The following is a 26814-nucleotide window of genomic DNA, read 5'->3' as shown; positions in this document are numbered from 1 at the left end:
TGCTTACCAGCTCTTGTTTAAGAGAGGGAGGTTGCAAAGCTGATTAACAGCTCTAAGTTCGTGGGTGTAGCTTGTCTTTTTAAAGCTTCACTCTAGAGAGACTGGGTTGAGTCAGTCGTTGAGAAAGCCCTGATGTTAGTGTCTTTAGATTTTTCCTAGCATTGGCAGATTCCCAAGAGAAAAGGTTCCCGTCTCCTGCCTGGAAGGCAAAGGTCTGGCTGCCACCACTCCAGGAGCCTAATGAGGAAAGATAGTTGAAGGTCTCAGGGTTCAGCATTCAGTCTTCCTCCAGTCACATACTCCCCTCTTTTCAATAGGGCACTCATGGCCTCAATTCTGCCTGGCATCTCCCAGGCATGAAAAAATCTATTTTATGCCCTTCAGAGAGCAAAATTCCAAACTTCTTCTGAGGTTGAGAGTAGCAGCCACCCAGAGGGCACCTGGGAATCTAATTGCTTTTTAAACAGCTTTCAAACAGCCTTCCTTTTTCTAGCCCCATGCTTTATCCCTCAGAGGGTTTACGGTGTAGACTGGGGTTGTTTATGACTTTTCCCACTGTCAGGTTAGAATTCCAGCTTTTAAGTTTGTCTTGTCATTGTTTCCTCTCCCTCTTCTTCCCATCTGTGTGCTTCTGTGTGTGTGTGTGTGTGTGTGTGTGTGTGTGTGTGTGTGTTAAGAAAGAGAGCAAAACTGGATGAGTGTGTATTCTGTCTTTATCTGGATGTCCCATGTATTCTTCTGTCCATATAATACGAATTCTCCTACATTTCCACTTAGCTCTTTCATGAAACAAGGAACTCCTACTTGCTAAATCTAATGATCAGTTTTCAGTTATTGTTGGAAATTTTTGAAGAAAAACTGTCAAGAGACACCTCAGAGAGGGAGAAAGTAAATCCAACCAAAGATACATAGTAGGACTCCTAGTTCACATGTCTGAACTTGAGCCATATTTCAAACATATTGTTTATGAGATACTATCAAAGTGTGGGAAAACTGTTCCCCAAATGCTCACTATATATGCATACTTATTGCTGTTTGCTGGATTCTCGAGTGTTTTTCTTTTCTTTTTTCTCTTTCACACAGCTCCTGAAATGAATGCAAGATTGAGAACTATTTTTAAGGTAACCCCATTACTTTCTCAGTGTGTGATGAACTGCCTTCAGACCTCAGTTTTATAGTTTCCTATTCAGAAACCAAATTATAAAGCCTTCTTATCTATCACCTAAGCCTTCCCCTTTGCCTCTAAGCAAGTCTGATTTCTAGAGCACCATATTCTTGGCTTAGGTCTTAATATTGTCCTTGCTGGTTCTTGGATTTGTGATAATTCCGTTGAGTTTTTCTTCCATTTCAACCGAAGATGACAATTCCCCTTTGCTTTAGGGGCTCTTCTTTGTGATGTGCTTATTGATCAATTTTCTTCAAACTCACACTTCAAGTACCTAAATTTATGACTAAAATTAAGACTGTGTATCAAGTCAGCCTTCAAACTTTGATGAGAAATACAATGGAGAGGAAAAGAAAACCTGGGATACTGTGCTGATTTGAAGCTGTTATGTATCCCAGAAAAGGCCATGTTCTCTTAATCCATTCCTGTGGGAGTAGGACCTTTTGTAGGTGGGACCTTTTGATTAGGTTGTTTCAATTGATATGTGACCCACCCAAATCAAGGTGGGTCTTAATCCTCACTGGAGACCTTTATGAGAGGATAAAAAGGCAGAAGAAGCTGAGAGAGCTCAGAGAGAAAAGCCCTGGAGATGCTAAGAGAGACCCACAGAAGCTTAGAGAGGAGGCCACTAGAACCAGAAGCTGAAGGCAACAAGACCCAGGAGTGAAGGACAAGCAGACACCAGCCGTGTGCCTTCCCACATGACAGAGGTGTCCCAGATGCTGGTGGCCTGTCTTCAGAGTCCAGGTACCATCCTATTGTTGTCTTAATTTGGACATTTTCATGGCTTTAGAAACATAAATTTGTAAACTAAAAAATCCCCATTGTAAAAAAGCCAACCCGTTTCTGGTATATTGCCTTCCGGCAGCTTTAGCAAACTGAAACAGGTAGCAACACCTTCCATGCCTTGAGCTCTACCTATTTTGAGTGGAGTCTGCTCTGATTTCACAAATGAATCCCTATCCCAAAGGACAGCTAGAGGCCCTCTTACAAGGACATATGCTTTCTCCACTGTTTCTCTGACCACAAGAAGCACATATTTGAGGTTTCAGAGTGAGCCTGCCTCTCAGACACCCATCCTGGGCTCATGCTTATTTCACTCTGAAAACCTCTGACAGAAAGCTAACCCAGGTCCAACTGCTGCCCAAGCAGTTCCCTAAGGAGTCAATGCATCAGGTAAATGCACACCTTGTTACTGGCTATGGCTCTTTTCTCCCTGTGCTCCCACCCCAAATACCCCTGTGCCTTGGTGAGCAAAGATGGATTGTAAGTAGGATAAGGACTTGGGGATTCATTTTTCCAAGACTGGAAGCAGCTAAAGTAGCCCAGATCTCGACCTCTTTGTCATGGGTTCCTTTCTGGTCACATCTGGATCTTCTTAGAGAAGGGGCAACACATTCCTTGTAGGAAGAGACATTTATGTCTTAACTCAATCATCCCATAGGACAAGTCATCCCAGTGAGCTGTGGTTCAACAGTGTCACTGAGGATTCCATGATGTCAGGCCTACTTTGCTTTGGAATAGCATGGTGGGGTGGGGGTACGTGTTGCATTTCCCCCAGAATATGGGCTAACCACATTATTGTACTAATATCTGTTTATGCACGTGTCTTCCAGCTGAACTCTGCAAGGTCTATTGTTATATTCATCTTTTTTATTGTGGTAAAATATATGTAACAAAATTTATCATTTTTAAGTGTACCATTTAGTGGTATTGAGTACATTTAAAATGATGTGCAGCCACCACCACTAACTATTTCTAGAACTTCCTAATATCCCAAACAAAATGTATTGACCTTTGAGTCTTCAGTGTAAGCACGGTCCCTGCAATACAGTAGATATCCAAAAACTATTTGTGACTGAATGGATGAGTTAATGATGAGGAATAAGGGCTCTTTTCTATGGATCTTCAGAAGCTCAGAAAACCAATTATCAGAAAGAAGCATCACTGATTATTACCATTTACTCAGACATGCCTTTAGAGTTTAGCTAACAGCATTCTTGGCTAGCAGAAACATCTTGCTGCCAACAGATTACTGATAGCCCCAAAGCATGTTTTCTATTTGTTTTCTGCATGCTTCTTAGGAAACCACCAGCTCCCAATAATTTTTTTCTTTGCATTTTTCAAAGTTGATAATGCAAACGCTCATGTGCAAAAAACGACTTTGGTTCACTGGTCGTAGAAAAATCAAACACTCTGAAAGCAATTCTTCTAAATTTGTTTTTCTTATCTCTGGAAGAAATTCCTGTGCAATTTCTCAGAATCCCTCACTAATAATAAAAGTAATCATCTATTGTGTGCTTGCTGAGGGCCACACACATCAGACATTATCTAATTGAACCCACACAACAACCCAGGAGGTAGATAATATTATTCCCACTTTGCAGGTGGGAAGCTGTGGTGGGCTACTTCAAGTTACTTGTAGTCACCCAGTTAGTAAAGGCAGAGCTGATGTAAGCTTACACTGTTTGGCAGTGTGGTGTCCTGCCTAGTACTCAAACAGTTTATGGGGACTGCTATTAATTCTACCCATTTCAATAGATCTCATCAGGGAAGAAGCAGGTATAAGGCAAGAAGGAAAAAAGAAATGGCCACTGTATTAAATTGCATATGTTCCTCAAACACCCATACCCACTTCTGATATTTCACAGATATGTGTATGTTGAAAAAGCTCTATTAGTTATACTGGAGTGAGTAAACCTCCTTGCCCCCATCCCAACACTATCCCTTCCAAACCTACCCATACACACATATGTGCTCACACATTTTGGGTGGAAACCACTGGTCTCTCTAGTTCGGGATTTTGACAGTGACAATTAGCAAAAGTCCTGAGGGGATTACAGGCTTGACAGGTCTGGATAGATTTGTCCTGGTATATTCAGCTGTAAACTGGTCTGAGGTCTCTGAGTAAGACTCTGGCCTTGAATATGCTTAAATATACCAGGTTTGAACAGAATTGGGCAAGACTGTGCCGAATCAGTCTTGTGTTTAGCTTTGTGCTGGCCTTGACTTGTCCGACAGTCTTCCACTGGGTAATAATTAGGTTCTGGAATTGTCGGGACCCTGGGCAGTACTGGTTCATTTCATCTCTCACCTGGGTCATATTGAGCTGATCTCTGCTCTGGATGAAATGAACTTTTTGTTGGGCAAGCTTTGTGTCCTTGAGAAGATCTGGGATGACTTTTTAGAATACGATGATATGAATTATGGATTATTCTCTTGCTGAGTTTTTGTATGAATGTGTTTCCAGAAGTCTAGCTATGCTTGTCTCTGAGCTTTGGGTAGAATCTAGCTGGACTTGAATAAGAAGGGCTTGGTGAACTCAACTTCAGGCTGGGCTTGAATCTGATTTTGGATAGACTGGGAAGGTGTGTGGCTTAGCAGAGCTGGGCTGTGAACCAGATTATACAGGATCTCTCTAGGCAGCATTAGCTAATGCATGGAATGGGCTAGTTTTTTTCATGTCTCTGATTTGGTCGGAGTTTGGTTGAAGCTTGTGCTGAATGGGTTTTCTTTCTGCCTCGGGGTAGATATTAACAGGGTTTGGGGCTGAGTTTCGGATTTCCTTTAACTGAATTGAAAGATGTATCGGGTTGAGTTTATTTTCAAGCTAGACTGAGATGGGTTTGGGGTAGGGCTAGACTATTAATGGAACTCTGGATTCAATGAGGCTTTGACTGTCTCTGGGCTGAAATTGTGGATGGCCTGGCCTAGGAGATGGATGAGGCTCCATGGTTCTGCCTCTGGGCTGGGCTGGGCTTAACTTTATTACTCATACCTTTACTTTTCCTATCACCAAAAGTCATTACTCAGATGATTCAGATTCTTTGAAAATTCTGTTAGTCTGGATGATAGATTGCTTCTGCGAATACTCTCTCATCTTTTTGCAGACAGAAGTCCTGTGGAGCACAAGCATGAAGGAAATATCCCAAGACTATTTTTGCTAAATAATGTTTTTGCCCTAGGAGGCTATGGGGTGGCACCAAAACCCAGGGACCAGTGGAACCTTCAAGAACTTGGCAAACAATGGATCAATTTGAATGAAGCAAAATTTGGTGGAGAGTGTCAGATTTTTTCCATGTCATAGACAAATATTGCTAAGAAAAAAATTCTCCAAGTTTTCCTGGGTGGTCTGGGTTATCAGAAGCCTTTATCCAGACCTTTGTTAAGAACCCAGACAAACAGCCCTTAAGTGCTCAATGAGATTCTTGGAAGATTAGAAGTCAATGTGTTTGCTGGTTTGACAAAAGAGGCTTAATCATGTGCAATGAGGGATGGCGGGCAAACAAATGAGAGTGAGTTACTGGAGGCTGGTACACAGACTGGTCATATTTAATAACTCCTATCTTAAAAAGAGAATCCTGGCAAATTCATACAGAACAGCGATTAGAGTGTAGGACTAATGCCTTGAGATAATCAGTCTCCAAAGACAAACTCCATGCTTCTGGAAAGCAGGGAACTTGAATTCCTGCTATCCTTAAATATCTTGAGATCCTTCCTTGTGGCATATAAAACATTCAAACATTTATAAGTTACCCCCTTAGCACCTACTCCTCTTGAAAGAAAATTTTCTGCTTCCTTGGTCCCCAGTGCAATCTAACTCCCCTCTACTTCTCCAACCCCAGAATAATCTGCCCATAGCCTGGATATCAACATGTACATCATTCTGACACTGACTTGAATTTAAGAGGTGGAGAGGTTTCTTCCAAACCTCATACATGTATCCTTACAGATCTTGAAAAGGGCCATCGCTCTCCTCCAGAAGAGTGGGGTCCTTGGAAACTGGGATTAGAAACATGGACATCCCCAGCCCATCCAGAACACCAAGAGTTTGCTCAAGAGGATGGAAACATTGGGGAAGAGGGATCTTGATACTTGGATGCCTCTGAGTTGTGAAATTAATCTGGGATATGCTAGCAGGAAGTCATCAGAGACTCTTCCCAAGTCTTCCACCAGCCTCGGGGATCAGTGACTGATTCACCCCTGCGTTCTCTTTACAAACACTAATTATGAGGCCCCTCCATTCCAACAACCAGGACAAACGTTGTTGTTGTTGCCAATTTAAGGCACCTGATAATATCTCCTAAGACCTACTGAGCCACCCTGCTGGGATTCACACCAGGGGCTCCATTTGCCCTTGTTATAGACGCTGGACATCATTGTCCTGTTTCAGCCTTCCCTGGGAATGTCATTGTCAAGTCCACTTCACAGGAGTGTTTGGGGACACCTCCCAATAGTGAGTGAGGTTGGCACAAAACCCTCTAATTGGAAGAGGCAGCCTGGAATGGATTCCTCCAAGACAGAGGGAGAGAAGGGTAGAGGCTTTAAGATCTAGAGACGGTCAACTTGTATTAATAAACCTCTTTTTAAAATCTTGGCAGAAAGATAGACACTCAAATGTCTGAATCCCTCCAACTACCTCTCTGCCCTTTTGTCCCAGGGGACCCTCTTGCATTCTCTCCCCTTTCCCATAACTTTGTTTCCCCTGAATTTCTTTTTCCCTCTGGATGTTGTGTCCTCATCTACCTCTGATGACGGTGTCTTTAATTTTGAAGAGCTCTGTCAGGATACTTTCTGGTTCCCTTTCAAGCTAACTCCCTAAATTGTTTTGTCTGTAAAGTCCTCAAGACATTCCTCTGCCACCCAAACTCTAAGGGACCTGAGAGGGCCCTGATGGCATGAGAAAAGTCTCCCTGACTCCTCCTGTCCCCCAAGCCTCTTCCTACATTCAAGCCCTTTCCTAATCCTTGCCAATCATGTCACCTGCAAATATTCTCTCCACCACATTTTCTTATCTCTCTTATACCACTCCGTTCCCCCAGTTTTCCTGCTTTCATTAACCTGCCTCATTTCCATAGATTTTGCCACCTTCTTTTTCACCATACACCTGCAGTGGGGCCAGGATGGGGTTGGTGGGGAGAAGGTATGGGGGAGGCAGTCTCGGACAGTTAAGAGTACTTTAATTCCTCCCTGATTATTTTTTTCCTGAGGGCATTTAATTCCAAAAGTGTGGATGTCCCTAAGTGTTATTGGAAAAGAATAGTTTCATGGTCAAATAAGTCTGGTAAACACAGCTAAATGGTATTTTTTGCTACAGAAATTCTCAAAGCTTTAATATGTATTTATTAGTTAACTGTTGTTGCATAACAAGTACCCCCAACCTTAGGGGCTTAAAACACTAATTAACATTCATTAGCTCTAAATTTCTGTGGGTCAGGAATTAGAGGATGGCTTAGCTGAATGGTTCTGACTCACAGCCTCTCATGAGGTGGCAGTCAAGATGGCACCTGCATTAATCTGAAGGCTTGATTGAGGCTGGACGATCCACTTCCAAGACGAATCACTCACACGGCTGGCAAATTGACGTTGACTGTCAGCGGGAGAATGCAGTTTCTTGCCATATGGACTTCTCCAGATGACTGTCTTGAGTATCATCATGACATGGCAATGGGCTCTCGCAGGATACAGGAAAGTAAGGAGAAACTGCCATATCTGTTATGACCTAGCTTCATTTCTGCACTATCTTATTAATTGCACAAAGTCAGCCTTATTCAATGTGGGAGAGGACTATGCAAGGGTGTGAATAGGAGGCAATTGGGAACACTGGGGATAAATTTGGAGGTTGGCTAGTGCAATGCTTTATGAATCTCTAAGATTTTTTGACTAAGAAACCTTATTTCCAAGACTTATTTGACAATAAAATTATTACTTAATGGTACATTCCAAGACACTAGGATTCCAAGGTACACACTTTGGGGGGAACCACCATGGATGGTCACCTTGGGGAAGGGGAGATGTGAATCTGGAGGAGCAATGCTGGAATGGAACATAAGTGTGCATTGAGGACTTCCAGAGTGGAATCCTGTGAAACCAGACCTAGGGTCCCGTCCGGAATTTGGGGCCCAGAAGCCATGCCAAAGAGGATTCCCAGGCCCACCCCACTTTAGAAAAGCTATTTTCTAGCACAAACTTCTTTGATGCCCTGTACTCTTGAAAGCTGTTTACTGCTTCTGTCCCATGTCAAAGATAGGGGAAAAAAGTCAAAATTCACAGGCTGAAAAAAAGAGCTGATATCACAGAATCTCCAAAATATGGGAGGGAGACAGTCTAGAAGACTCAGCTCTTCCATGCCGGGAGCAGCTTTTGAGCACCACCCTCTGTGGGGCCGTTTTTTTTTTTGATGTTTTCGGCTTTATGACTGGACTTCATTCAACAGTGTCTTTTCATTATCTGCGCTAAGACCACGTGAGGTCACTTGGATGATTCAGATCACAAAGGCCCGTTCTTCCCTACTTAATTTGCACAATAACTTGTTTGCAAAGATCCCTGCCTGGGTCCGGGGCTACCGAGTTTGCCGGAAAGTTCTCACATGTTTATACTGATCGTATCCGCCATAAGAGAGAAAAGTAAGAAAAGGGGAGGGGAAAAAAAGGTCAGAGAGTGGGAAAACTAGGAATAGAGTAGAGAACTGGAGAAAGAGAAGGTGTGTAGGAAAAGGAGGTAATGAGAAAACACGTACAGCTTACATGAAAATGCTAACGAAAAGATTTCTATCCGGAGCTGGGAAGTCCCTCCCACTCAAGCCACACGCCCGAGGATGCCGAAGCAAGTTTTACGCCGTCTTTGGCCACAAGGTGGCATCATTTGAACCATCTTCCCCCATAAAAATTAGAAAGGGGGGTAGTGAGGAGGGAGAAAAGGGAAAACACTGCCCCAACCAAGAACAATTTGAAAACCCACCCCATATTATTTAAAATCTGGGACAAAGAACCGTCAGGACGGAACTGCTTCAATTGCAAAACCTGGGCTCAGCCTCCCAAGCGCCCCGCAGGCCGGAGTCAAGAGCAGCCCCCCTTTAAAAAAGAAGAGTACAGTATTGGGATTCTTGAAACCTGAAACCTAGAAACAGAATCGAAGCGGAAACCAGAAGGAAAATCTTGAACTCCTCCAGACAATTGCTTCCGGGGAGTTTCAAGAAAGCGAGGGGGGAATAAAGGGCCCGAGAGGAGGGGCTTTCGGATGGCGCGTCCCTGAGGGTCCTGGGCAAGTTCGAGGAGCGTGGGAAGGAGAGGAACCGACCCTCTCCCTGGTGTGCAGGTCATGGCCACCGTGGAGCAGAAACCCCTCGGGATTAGCTTCCAGTGTCTCTTCTTGGCTACTTTTGTGCTCATCTGCGCCGGACAAGGGGGACGCAGGGAAGATGGGGGTCCAGCCTGCTACGGGGGATTTGACCTGTACTTCATTTTGGACAAGTAAGTGTTGTAAGTGGTTCTGCCCTAGTGCAAACTGATGATGCTTTTTCCCCGGCTTGATGGCAGGCAGGGTCGCTTGGGGCAAGCACGCATTCCAGGCGACCAAGAGGGACTCAGGCGCTGCGGGGAGACGGCCTCTGCCCCAGCGCTGCGCCTTTGTTGGGGGAGCGCGCCTCGCCTCCCTTCTCCGCTGCTGCCCGAGCCCGTGGGGTTGGGGGGGGGGGGGTCGCTGCTTGTTTTGGGGGACAGACTTGTTTTCTGCCTTGTTTTCTGTAACCGAGGAGTATGCAAAAAAAGGAGGATGCTATTGACCCCGCTAGATTTCTGTGATCCTTTTCCGTGTGCTTTGGAAACATTGGTGAGAAAGGCTTGCTGACCAGAGGCAGAACTTTGGGGCAACTATAAAGTAAGCCAGGACTTTTAAAAATCATTTGTCCCGTTTTAAAAACGGCTGCCCTCATAATGCATTACCTTTGTTCCTAATTGCTGACTAGGCAGTTAGTGAAACTGTAAGGCAGGGTTTCTCAACCTCGGGGCTATTGGCATCTTGGGCAAGAGAATTCTTTGTTTTCCTGGGCTGTCTTGTGCATTGTGGGATGTTTAGCAGCAACTCCAGCCTCTACCCACTAGATGCCCAAAGGACTCCCACCCCCACCCCCACCCGTGGTGACAAACCAAAAATGTCTTCAGACACTGCCAAACGTTCCCTGCAGGCAGATTCCCCTTTCCCCTTCCCTTGAGAACCACTAATGTAGTTGAATTCAAACTCTTGGCCATTTGACTGGTGGGCTACCAAGGAGGTGCAGGAGCCCTGGTTTCCCTACTAAAATAAGGTTAGGCTTCAGGACTTGGCTCAAGGGAGAGCTAACTCTGACCAATTAAACACTTCCCAAGTACTATACATTTTCCCAGCCACAATCGTACAAGGAAGTTTCATGCTATCTACTGAAAACCAGCTTCAATACTAAAAAGCCCCTCACAGAAGATCTGTGTTCATTAAAACGGCGTTGGCTCCTCAGTGCCAGGAGAGATGCTTGCTGTTACAGTGCTATTACAGAGATGAATTTCACAGACTGGAAAGTATTTGGGAGTTGGAAAAAAGAGTCCTGCAAAATAAGCTGGATAGCTAGACACCAAATGTGCTTTGCAGTTGTCCCTGGAGTTTGATTTTTCCGTAAAGGCTGTTTTGAACTCCAGATTATTTGGATGAAAAGCGAGATCTCTTTCTTGCAGATTTATGACAAGGTGGATACGGAATATATATGCCAATGCTAAGAAATGGAATTTCTTTTGTTACTTCTAGTTGCTGGGAGCACCAGCTCACAGTCTCAGAGACCGGGTGTCTGAAAATAGGCGAAGATGCCCACCATTCTTGCTTTTGAAAACAGCCAGTTCAGAGAAACAGAGAAAGACTTGAAAAAATGGACAGAATCGGCAGCTTCCTGAATGTAATGATACTTTAGAGCTATCAGGTCTCCCCAAATTAATTAAAAATTTAATTAAACTTTTCAATCAATGTTCTGAAAATGTTATTTTGGTGGTGGGAGGAATTTACCAAAATGATTCTAAGTTTATCTTAGAGAATAAACAGATAAAAAGAATAAAACTTTTTGGGGAAAAAAAAACCTAAGAGAATACTTCTACCCTTAAATATAAGGTAAATTAATTAAAACAGAATGGTAAAAGCCAAAAAGAATAGGTAGACAGAATAGAAAACCTACAAATAGGTCCAAATGCATGTAAGAGTTTGGAGGGATTTTGTATCAGTTAGAAATGAATGAATTATTTAAAAAAGGGTTAGTGGACAAATGGTTGACAACTTGTGGAAAGAAAAGGTTAGATTTACACTTCACACTACACCAAAATAAACTCCAGAAGGATCAAAAATTTAAATATTTAAATGAAATGATGAAAGTGCTAGAAGAAAATTTAGATGAATTTGTTATCTTAGGTTTAGTGCTTTTAAAACATGGCAATAGTGCAGAAACCATAAAGGAAAATAAGGAGAGATTTGAATTTATTAAAAATCTACAATTCTATAAGTAAACAAATGCCGTAAATAAAATTAAAAGATAAAAAACAAGTACAAAAATTTTACAGCATAAACTACTTTTCTAAAGATTTATCTTAATATATAAAAAAGCAATATGCAAAGATCATCCCAATAGAAAACAGGCTTAGGACATAAATGATTCACAAAAGAAAAGACCATATATGAAAGTCAATAAACAAACAAAAAAGCTCAACTTCGCTAGTAATCAAAGAAATGAAAAAATAAAAATAAAAAAAGATTCACTTTTATTATGTTGGCAAATATTCTTTTAAATTATAATATTCATTCTTGGCCAGGATGTGGGAAGTAAGCACTGTAAATTGGTGCAATCTTACTAGACCTGCGCTGTCCAATAGAACTTTCTGGATCATGGCAGTGTTCTACATCTGTGTTGTCCAAGACGGTAGCTACTAGCCATATGTGCTGTTGAACAGTTGAAATGTGGCTACTGTAGCTGAGGAAGTGAATTTTTTATTTTGTTTGATTAATTTAAATTTAAATTGCCACATGTGATTAGTGCCTTCCATACTGGGCAGTGAAGATGAGGGGATAATTTGGCAACACGTATCAAATGCTTTTTAAAAATGGGGGGATATCTGCTTTTCCATTCCAGCAATTTCATGTCCTAAAGAAAAAAATCCAAGACAGTCACAAAGAAGTGCTTATATGTATGTTCATGGCAGTGCTGTTTATAATAAAAAAAAGCTGAAAATGACTTACATGTCCAACAACAGAGAATTTATTAAGTACAGCTTGATATATATATATATATCATATATATAGTATTCAATATGCATGCTTGTAAGTAATTTTAGGAGAAATATATAATGGTCACAATATAGCTGTCAGTGAAAATACAATTACCAAACATTGTATGCATTATGATTCTATCTTTGCAAAAAAAAAAAGTTAAACTTGTGCATGTGTGTGTCTGTATTTATCAGTATGGTAACATTTCTCTCTAGATGATAGAATTTCTTACTTCTGTTTTTAAAATTTCCTGAATTTTCCAAATTTTCTACAATGAACATATATTACTTTTATGATCAACAAAATGAAGTTATTTTTTGTTTTTAAAAAATCATTTCAGGTGAAGGAGCGTCTCTAACCAGTGTCCTAAGCTCCAAGCGCCTCACTATAATAGTGGATACTGTTTCTTTTATATTTACTTTTAGGGTAAATTTCTAAATGTACCATGGGATCCTTTGCAGTACATTGGGGCCCAGAAATGCTCCCGGAAAACATGGTGGGGAGGTCTTTACAGACACCTACCTTTACCTTCAGGCAGACTCCTCTGACTTCCTTTAGATGCCCTCTTGCTTGAAGAGAGGGATAGTTGAGTGGCGAATAAGAAACTCGCTAGAACCTGGAATGATAAATGCACACCCCCAGCCTGCCATCTCGGTCCAGGCTGATGGCCTGTGGTTGTTGAGCACAGAGCTGGGGGATGGGCCAAAAGGCAGCGGGGCCCTGGGTGGCCCCAAAGACGTCTGTCCTAGAAAGAACCGCCTCAAATACTGCTGTCCAGCACCTAACCACAACAGAGCGGAAAGGGAAAGAATGCTGACTTGTTACTTCCTTGGCCTTCTAAGATCGCTTGGCTGGCAAGACACTGTCTATTGGCTGAAACCAGTGGATCCCAGGGGAGTGCAACTACTATTCTCCCCATCCCTTCAACTCCCTTTTCCCAGTGACTGGCTCTCTTTTTTCTGTGACATTAAATCTCAGCTCCTTTCAGCTTTAAGTAGGATGCATCTATGGCCTGGAGGGAACTCAGAGTATGTATTTAATGGAACGTCATGTTTTTTCAACCAGGAGCAAAGACTTCTTAATGGTAACCTAGAATGCCACAGCAACACAGTAGGGCATTATTAGTGGCTTTGGCAACTGGGCTGGTGCATTGGGCTGCACAGGGCTCTCTACTGGTGGAATTTCATGTTCATTTAAATTTGCTCTTCTGGTTATAGTTAGGAAAAGTAGATTGCTGGGAATGCAATCAGGGATTTGAGAAGTCAGATTTGAAAGGCCTCTCTCTGTCCAGAGAAAAACAGTAAGGCAGCAGCCAGCCTCTTTTAAGTCTTCCAGGGGGCTCTTCTGAGATTACTGCACCCATTAAACAAACCATAAACATGAGCCCTATGGTACTTTTCTTGCCTTGCAGAGGGAGTAGATGCTTGTTATTATGGTATCTGTTTATATATCGCCTAGGGGTCTGTTTTATGTGGAGCTATTAGTCACTTAAACAGAGAAAGTGGATTCTCTATTGAAAGTCTCAGGGAAGTGCTAGCTATATTAATGTAGACCATAAAGACTTCAAATACATAACCAGTGGGCTAGGAAGCGGGAGAGGAGAGTTGGGCTGGAGGGTGGGAATAAGCACTGAGCAGTTTCATTTATAGGGCTTCCTGAAGCCACAGCTTGTCACTTATTTCCTGTGCCCACTAAATCCCTCCACAGACTGACCATGTGCTCCTTCTCCAGGAAAGCTCCCAGAGTTCTTCTGCATCTTCCCTTTCTTCCAGCACCAATTTTCTCTTTCTCTTCTCCCTCCACAAAGTGACTCCGTCTTGCCTCTCACCCCAGAGTCCCAGCCCCAGCACCCACAGTTAGATCATCTCATAGTGGTGATGACCTGTGGGGCCATTATTCTGGGTTATATACTCAAGGGTCATAATCATTAAACAGGTTTTCTGTAGCATAGACTTGGAACCTCACCATCAGGTATAGTGTTGTTTCTCTGGGAAAAGACCTTCTGGTTCTCAACCACCAGCTTGCAGAAGAAATCCTTTGAGTTGGAACTTAAGTTGCGCAAATGCTTTCACACTACCTTACAAGTGCCCCAAAGTCAGCCTTGTTTGGTTGGTAGGGCAAATGTTACCATCCCTAATTAACAGATGAGGTGACTGTTAAACGTTTATGCGACCCACTGGATTAAGTGACCTGTGCAGGGACCTAGGATTAGATCATGACAGAACTGGGACAGTGTCGGCTCCTGACTCCCAGCCCAGCTCTTTCCGCTCATGACACTGTCCTGCTCAGTTGGGTCATAACGAGAAGCACATGGCAACCCAACTAGAGGAACTGGATGGATTCCAGAAATTAAAAATCCCTGCCTCAGAGTTTCAGTAAATGATGGTGCATAAGGCAATTAAGGTTACTTAATTGCAGAGCTACTGCTCCGTGGCCAGATCAGCTGTAGTTGGTTGAAAGCTTCAGGGACGCCAACCCTTTGCAGCCCACAGTCATCTTTCAGAGGTCTTAGGAGGTTGACTGATGAATCAGAAGCTAAGGTGCTTTCAGGACATCAATGCTTTCAGGAAGATGCACTTAAAGTTTCAATAAAATAATGATTTGTTCCAGTTGGACCTGATAGAAAAGGAAAATTCAACCCTGTAGATGTATTAGAACATACAAGTGTGGCTTATTTTCAGAAATACTTTGGAAGATGGCTTAGAGCAATGAAAACACAAAGTTGAATTGGAAAAAGGAAAGCAAACAGCCCATTAGAAGTCACCTTGAAATTGCTACAATAACAATTCTAAAAGGCATCAGAGAAAGATAGTTTCTCAGAGACTCAGAATATTTTTTGTGTGTTGAGATCGATTCTATGGTTGGTTTTAAATTGTCCCCAAATGAGGTTCCAGCTTTAGACAGGACCTACTGGGCCAGATATTTGTTGGTAGAACTGCCTATGAATTGAAAGGTTTGGCAATATGGGTCAAAATATTAAAAATAAATAAGGCAAAATTGTTGTGTTGTGTTGTGTTGTGTTTTTGTTACTGTCTGGATCAGCCAAGTAATTACGTCTCCTTCCTTAGCTGTGGAGACCTGGTGAAACTCAGTGTCAAGCTGAGAATAGAATCCAGAAGTGTTAGAGGAAGGCACCCGTCCTAAGATAACCTGTAATTATCTCCAAATGCTAAAGGACTCTTAGTGGTCCAGAAACAAACTCTGGTATTCCTTAGGGAGACTTGGCTGTCACGTAAATGTAAATGGGTTTTGATTTATGCTAATTTAGAACGCGTGTCTAGTTTTGGTATGTAGCCAGGAGACTGGATCTTGCCTGTCCCACTGATCTCTCTGCAACAAAAGACAAAGAGGGTATTTGGACATTTCCTGACATGTTTTTCAGACATGCCAGGTTCATACGGAGCAAGTAGTTAGGTTTCTTCAGTTTGGCTGAGCTGATTCTTTCATTCATTTGGCATAAATATGTTCTCAATTCTGATCGCAAGTGTGTTCTCCATTAAAAGACTGGATAACATAATGCCTGTTGCATGCAATGTCCTGTCCTGGGGGCTGCAAGGAATGTGAAAGGGGCAGGAAGCAGCCCCAGACTATTTGTTTTGGATGTAGAAAGACATTAGAAGGGCTCCAGGCAGCCAAAACTGAAGGCTCCAATGAAGATTTGGGGCAGGGGCAGATAAGTCAATTTCAGATCAATAATAAGAAGAAATAATAAGTAACATTACTGAGTTCTGCCACTTTGTGGTAAGCACTTTGCCTGTATGATCCCATTAGTCTTCTCAACCACTATAAGGTCAGAACAGTCATTATCACCATTACACATATGAGGAAACTGAAGTTTAGAACGTTTAGCCAAGGTCACTCCAAGTGGTGAAATTAAGCCTCAAACCCAAGCCTCACTGACTCACGATCTACGCACACAGATGAAAAGAATCTAAACATGTAAAAGAACATTGAACCAATCAGGGTAGGTTAGGTAATGCTGTGGTAACTGCCCTGAAATCCGAGTGACACAAAACAACAAAGGTTTATTTTTTGCAAATGCTACGTCTGATGTACATCAACAAGGACTCAACTCATTTGTTGTGGGAGCCGGGCCGAAGGTGATGCCTCGATACCTGCTTCCACCATCGTGGTTACAAGGGAAGAGAATGCCGGAAGGGCTCTTGCTGATACTGAAAGGCTCCAGCCAGAAGGGACACTCCTCTTTACACCCCCAATCCATTGGCCAGACCTGGTCACATGGCTCACCCTACGGAAAGGGGGGAAAAGAAATGTAATCCTCCCATGTGTCCAGAAGGAGAGGAAAACCGGATGTGGGCTGGCTTAAAGCCTCTACAGCAAACATATAATTATTTATGCACCGCTTTGGCCTGAAGAGCTTGAGTAAGCCCAAAAGCAGTAGCCATTGAGAGAGAAAGGAAGAGATAAGACTTCTGGGAAAAGGTCAGATTGGGGCTATATCTTGGATATATTTATCAACCTGGAATTACTGTCAGCCATGCTTATTCCAATAGGCCCATGAGGCACTGATGGCTCCTTGCTCTTTCTCTCCCTTTCCCATTCCCTCCCATGCTCTGGATAAAACCTCACAGGGAGTAAGGGAGCAAAGAGAGTATGCGTGGTTTGTTCTTAGATGAAGTAGAAGGTAGAAGTGGGGATTAGACATGCTTCTCTGCCACCTAACCACTACAGGAAGATATCTAAAAGTTGAGAAGCTCTTTTTCCATAATTTGTGGAATATGAGTTTCCAAAACTAAATATCAAAATTTGAAAGGCTGTGGAGAGGGAGGAAGTCTGGAACCCTGCAACAGCTGAGCAGAGAGGATGTCCGTATACTGCAGAGGCTGATTCAGAGTTTGACTGAAGTGTTTCTCGATGGCAGTGTGGTTGGCATTTTGCATTGGACAACTTTTTAATGTAAGGGACTTAGCTTAGCATTCCTGATCCTTGCTTTCTAAATGCCACTAGCATTCCTGCTTGTTGTGGTAATCAGGCAGTGCCTCTGCAGTTTCTAAATGCCTCCTCTGGGGTAGCTCCCCACTGCTTGAGAAGCCCTGTCTAAAGTACTGCAATGCCAACGATCCCGAGTCTTCAGCACCCTAAGACCACAACCGAAAGGGATGAGCACTTGTCTGGAGAAAAAGTGGGGAGGCTTCAGTGATAAGAGGAGCAGTGGAAATTGCAGACCTTGGAGACAAATGGGCAAAACCAGGGGCCCCATTAGAACCTGAGGGACTGAGGCAGGCATGTATATTTTGGAAGGCAGGTGATTGCAGTGTGGATCTCTCACTCCCAAAATGAATCATGAGACTGAACAGAAGGAGAAAACTGCCCCCACATCATGGGAGTGAAATGAGGCTCCAGCACAGTGTTTAGAGGAGCAGGCTTTGGAGTCAGGCTTCTTGGGTTTCAAATCCCAGCCTAGCCGTTCATGAAGCTTTGTGGCCTTGGGAAGATTATTTAATCTCTTAGAACCTCAATTTTCTCATCTATAAAATGGGCATAATAATTTCTGCCCCACAAAAGTACTGTAAAGATCAGAACAGATCAGATTAAAACCTTTAAACAGGCTTTTGGCCAATGAATGCCCAGATAATAGATGATGATGGTGATGGTGGTGGTAGCTGTGGTAATAATTATTCCTAGAGAGATGTTGTCATTTGACAGAAGACACCTCCATAGATGCCAGGTAGGACCACATGGCTAGGGTAATACAAGTCAATATTTATTAAACTGTTCTAGACTTCTACAATTACAAAAGCTTAAGATAGGTTCCTGGCTGTCTTCTTACAGTTAAGAAGAAGAAACAACGGGCTGGGGAAAGAGTCGGTGAAATACTTAGAGAAGAGGTGACTTTGGAGCTGGAACATGGAAAGGGTGTAGGACTGCTAGGTGACAAAGTAAAGAAGGAGACTTGCTGGCAAAAGAACAGCACACAGGAAGGCAAAGTGGCACATACCTGTGGTGTGAGCATGCCAGGGAGAGAGAAGGTAAAGAATCTGGAAAGAATTTGAATTTTATTTCATAAGCAATAGAGTATGGGATTAAAGGTTTTGAGGGCAAAAGTGTTTGGGAATATATGTATCACTTATTCTTGTAGTGAGAGGGAAGAAAAGGAGTAAATAGATTGGGAGCTCTTTTGGAGTGAGGGGCAACAGGGCTTAATGAGCAATTGCATATAGATGGGAGAGGCAGGAGTTGTGATGTAAGGAGCGGGTTTCAGAAGGAAGGAGGTGTGCTGTGGACATGTTGAGTCTGAGGGATTAGTGGGGCATTTGAGTGGAGATGTTGAGTAGGCAGTTGGATTCATACCCTGGAACTGAAAATAAAAACTTAAGGGTTGTTAGTCCACAGAGGGTAGTTTAAAATATGGCTATGGTTAAGATCTGCCGGGAAAAGAGGTGGAGCGTGAAGAGGAAGATGGCCAGGGTCCAAGAGGGATGCCAACATCAAGGGCTGGGCAAAGGAAGAAAGTCCACTAAAAGGAGCAGAGATGAAGTGGCCAGAACTACAGAAGAGAACCAGCCAAGAATTGAGGCTAGGAAGGAGAAAATTTCAGGGGAGAGATGATTAGCAAGATGTTTTTCCCCTAAAATCGTCTCTATTTCTAGTCTTGGTGAACAATGGCACCGTTAACCCAGCCACATCAGCCAGAGTTCTGGGGCGTTCTTCTTTCTCGATGTCTACTCCCACCTTTTTTGAGTTGATCCCATTCTCTGTCTTGTCATGGCCTCCGTCAGGCCTTCATCATTTCTCACCCAGTTCACCGAAACATTCTCTAAATTGGCCTCTTAGCTCTTTTCTCTACTGCCCTCCTCCTCCACCCTCCATGTATTCTTGATTCTGGTGCCAGATCGATCTTTCAGAACACAAATCTAATCGTGACACCACTTTCCCAGCCCCTACTCTTTAAACACTTCCAAAACTCCTGCAGGTTAAAGTATAAACTCTTTAGCAAGGTAGTCAAGACACCTTTCTGCTCAGCTCACTGTGTTCTTCCCAAGCTTCATCTCGTGTCACATCCCACACCCTTGTAATTTCCAACATCACTGTGCTACCCAGTCCCCGGAGCTAACCCAGTTCCCTGAACTACCCAGGCTCTCTCTTGCCTTCAGCTGTGATGCCTTTCCACACTCCCACATAAAGTGCCCAGCATAGGAAGTGCTCATTAAGAGTTGGCTATTATTATTAAATGGTAATAAATACAAAGCGCTCAGCACAATGCCTATTACTTAGTAAGTACTCAATGAATGTCACATATGGTAATTATTCATCTTTATAGAGTTAAAAGGACCTACCAGGCATTAAAAATCTGTTTGCTGAATTAATAAATGACATATTATAAATAGGTCCAGCAGAATGAGAACTGAGAAAAGGCTATACCTTTAGCAGAAATAAAGGCAGTGGTGATTTTTGGAAGTGCTATTTCAAGTCATGATAAATGCAAAAACTAACATTTAATGAAACAAGAGTTTAATGGGAGACAAAAAAGTAAAGAAAGTTTTTTTATGACCTCTGAAAAAGAAGCTGAGAATAAACACTCAGTGTCTCCCTCACCCCTTTTCTCCGCTGGCATCTAAAACTGCCCCAACCTTGAGAAGGAAAGTCTTAAGGAATTGTCTAGGGGGAACTGTACATCAGGCCCAGAGACTAAAGGATGGTGACAATGGCATGCAACAAATTTATAAGAAATTCTACTAGAAGCAAAGCAGTTGGACTGAGTTTGAAGGAATTCATCCCGGACCTACTTTCAGTGCTGTTGCCAAGTTGTTAAAAATTGTGTAGAGGAAGATTTTGGAGGAGCCCCATGAACAGCCCAAAATCTGGAAGTGAGTATTGAAATGAGGGGTGGGACAGGAGAGAGATGGGAACTATCCTCCTGGAGCCTGTTACCAGTCAGCTGTACCGGGTAGTCGAAGTGAAAATTAAACCACAAAAGAGAGAGACCATGAAAACCAGGCATTTTCACGACAGTGTTTCTATTCAGAGTGGCCCAGCCCTTCCCATAGACCCTGGATCTCTAGGGGAATGGCAGACATCTTACCGTGTGGAACTTCTCTGATGCAACAGGGATCAGGAATGAGGCCAGTCATTGCACAGTGTGAGCGTAGAGACTGGACCAAGAAAAACCTACGGATGGCGAGTTGGCATTGGTGTAAGCACGTCTAAAACAAAAACACCTTGTGAGGATGAAGTTCCTTGTGGGAAATGACCAGGATCCACTCTTCCCCGACTGATGAACAATAACATAAGCCTACGTTCTCCGTCACCCACAACTCCCTTCCCCAAGATGAAGTTCTTAGGGAAGACTATAACAGTGAGAAAACAAAAAAGGAAAAAAACCTACTTGAGAAGCAAATACCAGGTCCAGAGGCCCCAGTACACCTTTCTAATTCAAGGATGAAAATCTAATTCAAGGGCCTATGAATTTTAGCAACTTAAAATTAGTGAATAAACAAAAATTCCTGATGTAAAAGAAGAATATATAATTTATGGTATTTTCAACAGAAGTCATTTTTTACACAATACATGTTTTATGATGTCAATGAAATTAAGTAACTGTTTAATTTTTTGTTTTTACTAAAAATATTTTAATTATGTAAAAGGAGTTAAAAATGCAATGAGAAGACAAGGGAGTAGGATAGTTAAGGAAATATAAAATACTATCAAAATTTGAAGTAATATGAGAAGCAGTAAAGAGCAGAATTGGCAATATAGAAATAAATGATGAAAGCATGTTTGAGAAGTTCTCCCAATTTAAAGAGGAAAGCAAAGACAGATAAAAGTGATCAGAGAGAATATGGTAAATATGAATGATAAAAATAAATAAATAAAATACAAGATAATTTGGGTTGCTAAAGAATTGTCTAGGGGAAATGTTCAACGATTTAATATAAGTGAACTTTTCTGACTTAAGAAAAACCTGAAAAAGCTAGAGGATAAAGCATGGGACTGTATAACACTGAATCCTGTGGTGGTTGATGTCTTTGGTGAATAGTACAAATATAAGAATGTTCTTTTATGAACTATAACAAATGTGTGTCACTGTTTCAAGTAATAGGGTGGTATATAGGAAAAAAATACCCCTAAGGCCAATTATGGACTTTATAATATTTATAAATATAGAATATTTATATTAATATATTCACTAATTATAAAATAAATATTTAATACAAATATTAAAATATTTATAGTACTATTTTAGTATACTTTAAATATAAATAAATTTATAGAGACAATTAGATTAGTGGTTATGTGGAGCTAGGGAAGGATAGTGGGAATGAGAGATGACTGCTAACGGATATGGGGTTTCTTTTTGGAATTATGAAAATGTTTTAAAATTGATTATGGTACTGAACACACAACTCTATTATTATACTAAAAGCCACTGATTGTTAACCTTGGATGCATTGTATTGTATGTGAATATATCACAATAAAAATGCAAAAAAAAAAAAAACAGACAAACCTGAAAATGCAGATTGAATAATTTCAAGTAACAAACAAAAATTAATTAATTCATTAAAAGAAATGAATACTTAGACATTTCCTGAATTTTTTAAATTTCAAAGACAAAAGAAGAATTTTATGAATGGGGAGAAAACATAGAGTACCTACAAAGGCTCTGCAATATTAAATGGTGGTAAATATTGATGGATACGACTTGTGACCTAAAATGTTATACCTTGTCAAGATGTCACTTACATGTAAAGAAAATAAAAAGACATTTTCAGATATATATGAATTCTTCTGGGAAGGAGAGTAGGAGTAATTTTCGTCAGGAAATTAACCAAAAAGTACATGAAGATTCTTTTAAAAAACACCTTCAAAATGTAGTAGTTATTGTATAAAAGAAATAGCAATGACCATTTGAGGACATTTAAACAAATATATGCCTACTTATTATTCTCAATAAATTTTGAAAGGGTGGTGCAACAAAAAAAGAGAACAATATCATGAGAAAGGAATACATTGAAAATAACAAGCTTTTGGAGAGAAAATATGCTATTTTTGAATATTTAAATCCATTAGAAGGAGTGACCACTACATTGAATATTGCAGAAACCAGATTAAATTCATCTGAAGACAAGTTTGAGAAGCTTTTCCTAGAACTCAAAAGAAAATAACTCAGAGATTAAAATTAAGAGACGAGATAAGTAATACAAATGAAGGAACAGGACATCCAATATATATGCCATAAGAATGCTAGGAGTCAAAAATTTTAAATGTGTACCATCCATATACCCTCGCTGAAAAAATTACTTGAAAATATTGACATTAAAATTGGTAAAATGTATTTGAAACAAAGTATTAGAAAAAGGCATAGTGTAAAATAAACAGAAGTGGGCCCAGAAATATTAAGGTCATGATGTTATCAATAAGGTTATGTAGTAAAATAGAAAACTTTAAGAATGTATTCTCAAAAGAGAAAGTGAAAAGTTTAAACAAATAATAATCTGGAACTCAAATTTCAAGTTACACAAACAAAATCGGAGATGTAGGGGGAGTATTATGCAGGATAGCAATAATTGCTCATATTACATTCACATACACAAGAGAACATAGTTTATTTTTAGCTCCCAAATTCCTCTTTTCTTCTTCACAAGTTCAATCTGCTGAAATGGGAGGATGAGAAATCCCTGTATTTTGAAACAAGGTGATATTAATAGTCCAGTGTGGTGCTTTTTAAAAATCCCTTTAGGTAAAATGCTAAATCTTTCAGATTTTGCCTTTCCTCACCCATAGAAGCTGGGTATTTGAGGGGGGACTACTTTATCCTTGTGAGGCGATCCTTTGGTTCTGGATAAGTTGGTTTCATGGAGAGTTCTATCAAGTCTCCAAGAAACAGAACGCTTCAATGCTAATTAAACTCTCCTATAAAATAGAGAAGGATGGAGAGTTTAATTAACTTAACATTGGTATAAAGCTTACATTCTTTATTTTAATTTTTCTTATATCCCAATAATGTCCTTTTAAGCCTTTTCTCTTCCATTTCTAGATCCCATCCAGGATGATGTATTGCATTTAATTATCATTATCTGTTCAGTTTATCTTTCTTTTTTAAATGTGGAAACATATATACAACATAAATCTTCCCATCCCAATATACACAAATATACCTTTCAGTAGTATTAATCACATTCACAATGTTTTAGGACCCTCACTACCATCCATTATGAGAATTTTCCCTGCACCCAAATAGAGAAACGCTATATCATTTTGCATTAATTCCCCATTGCCTCTGTCCCCCACCCCTGGTAACCTGCACTCTACTTTGTCTCTGAGTTTGCATATGCTCTGATATTTTCTTTTTGTTTACCATTTTTGTGAGACATCCTAAATCTATAACAATCTTGTTTGCTTTGATATTAACTTAACAACTTTAATAGTACATATAAACTAACTTACTATACTCCTCAGTCCCCCCACCTTTTTTTAGCTCTTGTGACAAATTACATATTTAAACACTATGAGTCCAAAAGCATTGGTTTATCATGATGTTTTATGCATCTGCCTTTTAGATCCTGCAGGAAGCAAAAAGTGGAGTACAATAGTACTGTTATCTATATTTATATCTACCCATGTCCTTATCTTTACTGGAGATCTTTATTTCTTCATGTGGCTTCAGTCATTTGTCTAGTGTCCTTTCCTTTTGACTGGCAGAAATCCCTTTTAGCTTTTCTTATAGGGCTGGTCTAGTGGTTATGAAGTCCAATTGCTCAGCTTTTGTTTATCTGTGAATGTCTTAATCCCTTCCTCATTTTTTAACGATAGTTTGCCAAATATAGAAATCTTGGTTGGCAACTTTTTTGCTTTCAGCACTTTTTAAATATGTCTTCCCATGGTCTTCTTGCCTCCATGGTTTCCAATGAGAAATAGGCACTTAATCTCATTGAGGCTCCCTTGTATGTGACATGTTCCTTCTCTCTTGCAGCTTTCAGAATTCTCGTTTTATCTTTGGCATTCAACAGCTTGAGTATAACATGGCATGCTGTGGGTCTATTTCAGTTTCCCCTATTTGGAGTTCGCTGAGCTTCTTGGATGTGTATATTCATGTCTTTTGTTAAATTTGGGAGGTTTTCACACATTGTTTCTTTGAATATTCACTCTCCCCCTTCTCTGTTTCTTCTCCTTCTGGGATTCCCACAATGCATGTTCTGGTTCACTTGATGGTGTCCCACAGGTTTCTCAGGCTCAGTTCACTTTTCTTCCTTCTTTTCTCTTTCTGCTCCTGAGACTGAATGATCTCACTTATATTGTCTTCAAGGTCACTTATTCTTTCTTCTGTAGCTCCAATCTGCCGTCAAACCTCTCTGGGGAACTTTTAATTTCTGGTACTGTTGTCTTCAGCTCTTTTTGGTTTCTTTTCATAATTTCCCTCTCTCTATTGATATTCTCTTTGTGTTCATCAGTCATTTTCCTTATCTCCTCTAGTTCTTTGTCCATGTTTTCCTTTAGCTCTTTGAGCATATTTGGGACCATTTATTTAAAGGCTTTGTCTGGAATACCCCATGTCTGATCATCCTCATTGATGGTTTCTAATGCTTTAATCTCCTTTGTCTGGGGCATCACTTCCTGTTTCTTTGTATGTTTTATAATCTTTTGTTGACCCTGGGACATTTTGATATTTTATTGGGTTATTGCTGGAATTTAGACCCTGAGACATCTCTTCTTTAAGCTTATATATCCAGCTAGTGTTATGACATAGATTTCCTTGAATGACAGGAGCTAACCAAAAACACCAGAAAAATAAAAACACCTTTCCCAGTCTTTGTAGCTTGACCTGTGTGAGCATTCTTCTTTAGAGCTTAGCCGTTCAGTGACTTTGGAGAATAGCTCTAGGCCAAAGCGTGGGGATATCCCTGGTTCTTTCTGTGCATGTGTCTTGTCTCAGGCACACACACGTATGGTTCCAGGAATTCCCCTCTTCCCTAGGAGACAGCTTCCTTACAGCCCCATGTGCTGCATTGTATGTCCTACAGCCAGCAATCCCTTGCCCCAGGCAGCCACTTGCCTGCCCTCCCACAGTGTTCTGTAGGGGACCTAGGTGAGCTGCCTTCTACACACAGGGCAAGTTCTGGGACAGTGAGTACTTCAGGCCACCAGGAGACATATTGGGCCAGACATACATGTTCCCAGCATGTGCATGAGGGTTACTCTACTCCTTCTAGAACCGGGACCAGGGTTCTACACTGGGGATCCAGGCCACCTCCACACTGAGCAGGTGAGGGGATGGGGAGGGGCCAGCCAGGGTGCTAGGAGCTCCTACTGCTTCCAAGTAGCCTTTTTCTTGATTTCTGTCCTACCCTGTTACTACAGACCTTTAACTTTTTTCTGAGAGCTTTTAGAAAATTGCTCCTGCAAGTTTTTTCTAGGTGTTCAAAGCTTCTGTGGGGGTGATGGAGCCCTGAAGCAACTCTGCCATCTTGCCCCTGACCAACTTTGGAATAAGAACTTTAGACCCTCAATTAAACATCATTAACACAAAACCAACATATGATTAAAGAATAACATACCAAGCCCAAGTAGAGTTTATCCTAGGAATGCAAGAGTACTTCAGTATTTAGGAAATATATTAAGATAACTCACATTTATTGTGATCTCAGAAGATGAAAACCATATTATTATCTCAGCAGAATCTGAAAAGAATCCCTCTGAATATTTAAGAGTTCAAATGATATCAAGGATATGAATAATAATTAATGAAGTTGATTTTATAAATGTTTTTTGAACCCTATACTCCACAGAGAATAAACTTTCCTTTCAAATATCCATGAAATATTTATTAGATCACAAAAGAATGCTTCAATGTATATCCCAAGGCACATTTTTTAGAGTCTACGTTCTCAGCAATAAATAACAGGAAATGAATTTAAAAGTACAGCAAAACTTCAACTACCAAAAAAATAGATTTTTATATTCCCTTGCCATAGGGAAGATATGATAATGAATATAGGAATTGGTTAAAACAAGACCAAAAGAAAAAGACTGTCCAGGACAGAGGTTGGCAAACTGTGGCCTGCTGTCCATTTTTGTAAATAAAATGTTATTGTAACACAGTCATACTCACTTTGTGTATGTACAGTCAGTGGCTGCTTTTGTGCTACGACAGGCAGGTTAAGAAGTAGCCACAGACTGTATTGCCTTTGGAACCTAAAGTATTTACTCTCCAGCCCTCTACAGAAAACGTTTGCTGACCTCTGGACTAGGGAAACATTTGCGCCCCAATAGAAAATGGGCAAAGGCTATTGATACCAGGGTCTGTTTTGTAGGCATGTGACCTGCGAAGTTTCCCACAACCCACATGTAGAAGGACCCCATACTTGGTTCAGTGTTCTAGTGTGGCTGTTGTACATGTCTTAATGATTTATGAGCAAGAGGCCCTCCATTTTTATGTTATATGGGACCCTGCAAATTACAATGCTGATCCTGATTCATGCACAGTATTTGCAAAACAAAGAAAATCAATTGAACCACAAATATGAAGAAAAGAAGTCTTTGGCTTATAATTAAATATATGCAAATTAAATCCATAATGGAAATCCATTTTTGTTTATCAAACTTGCAGATATTTCAGAAAGGGTTAATTCTGAG

General features: G+C 41.0%; 1 protein-coding gene and 1 long non-coding RNA gene across 3 annotated transcripts in view; one reads left to right on the top strand and one right to left on the bottom strand.

The window, feature by feature from the left end:
* LOC119512208 overlaps positions 1-13119 on the bottom strand; it is a 37124-nt gene extending 24005 nt beyond the window's left edge. The window contains exon 1 of the long non-coding RNA XR_005212337.1: positions 12743-13119. This is a non-coding gene — a long non-coding RNA (uncharacterized LOC119512208). The remainder of the gene's footprint in view (positions 1-12742) is intronic.
* The window catches only part of ANTXR1 (ANTXR cell adhesion molecule 1), a 235082-nt gene continuing 217133 nt past the window's right edge, over positions 8866-26814 (top strand). For both annotated transcript variants that reach the window (XM_037806755.1, XM_037806756.1), the window contains exon 1: positions 8866-9417. In XM_037806755.1, coding sequence (XP_037662683.1) covers positions 9266-9417 — 152 coding nt within the window. In that variant the 5' untranslated portion in view covers positions 8866-9265. The remainder of the gene's footprint in view (positions 9418-26814) is intronic.

The sequence above is a fragment of the Choloepus didactylus genome, chromosome 17 (assembly GCF_015220235.1).
Source record: "Choloepus didactylus isolate mChoDid1 chromosome 17, mChoDid1.pri, whole genome shotgun sequence".
Taxonomy (NCBI): Eukaryota; Metazoa; Chordata; class Mammalia; order Pilosa; family Megalonychidae; genus Choloepus; species Choloepus didactylus.
The sequence above is the reverse complement of the archived record's forward strand: the minus strand, read 5'-3'. Positions and strand labels throughout refer to the sequence as shown.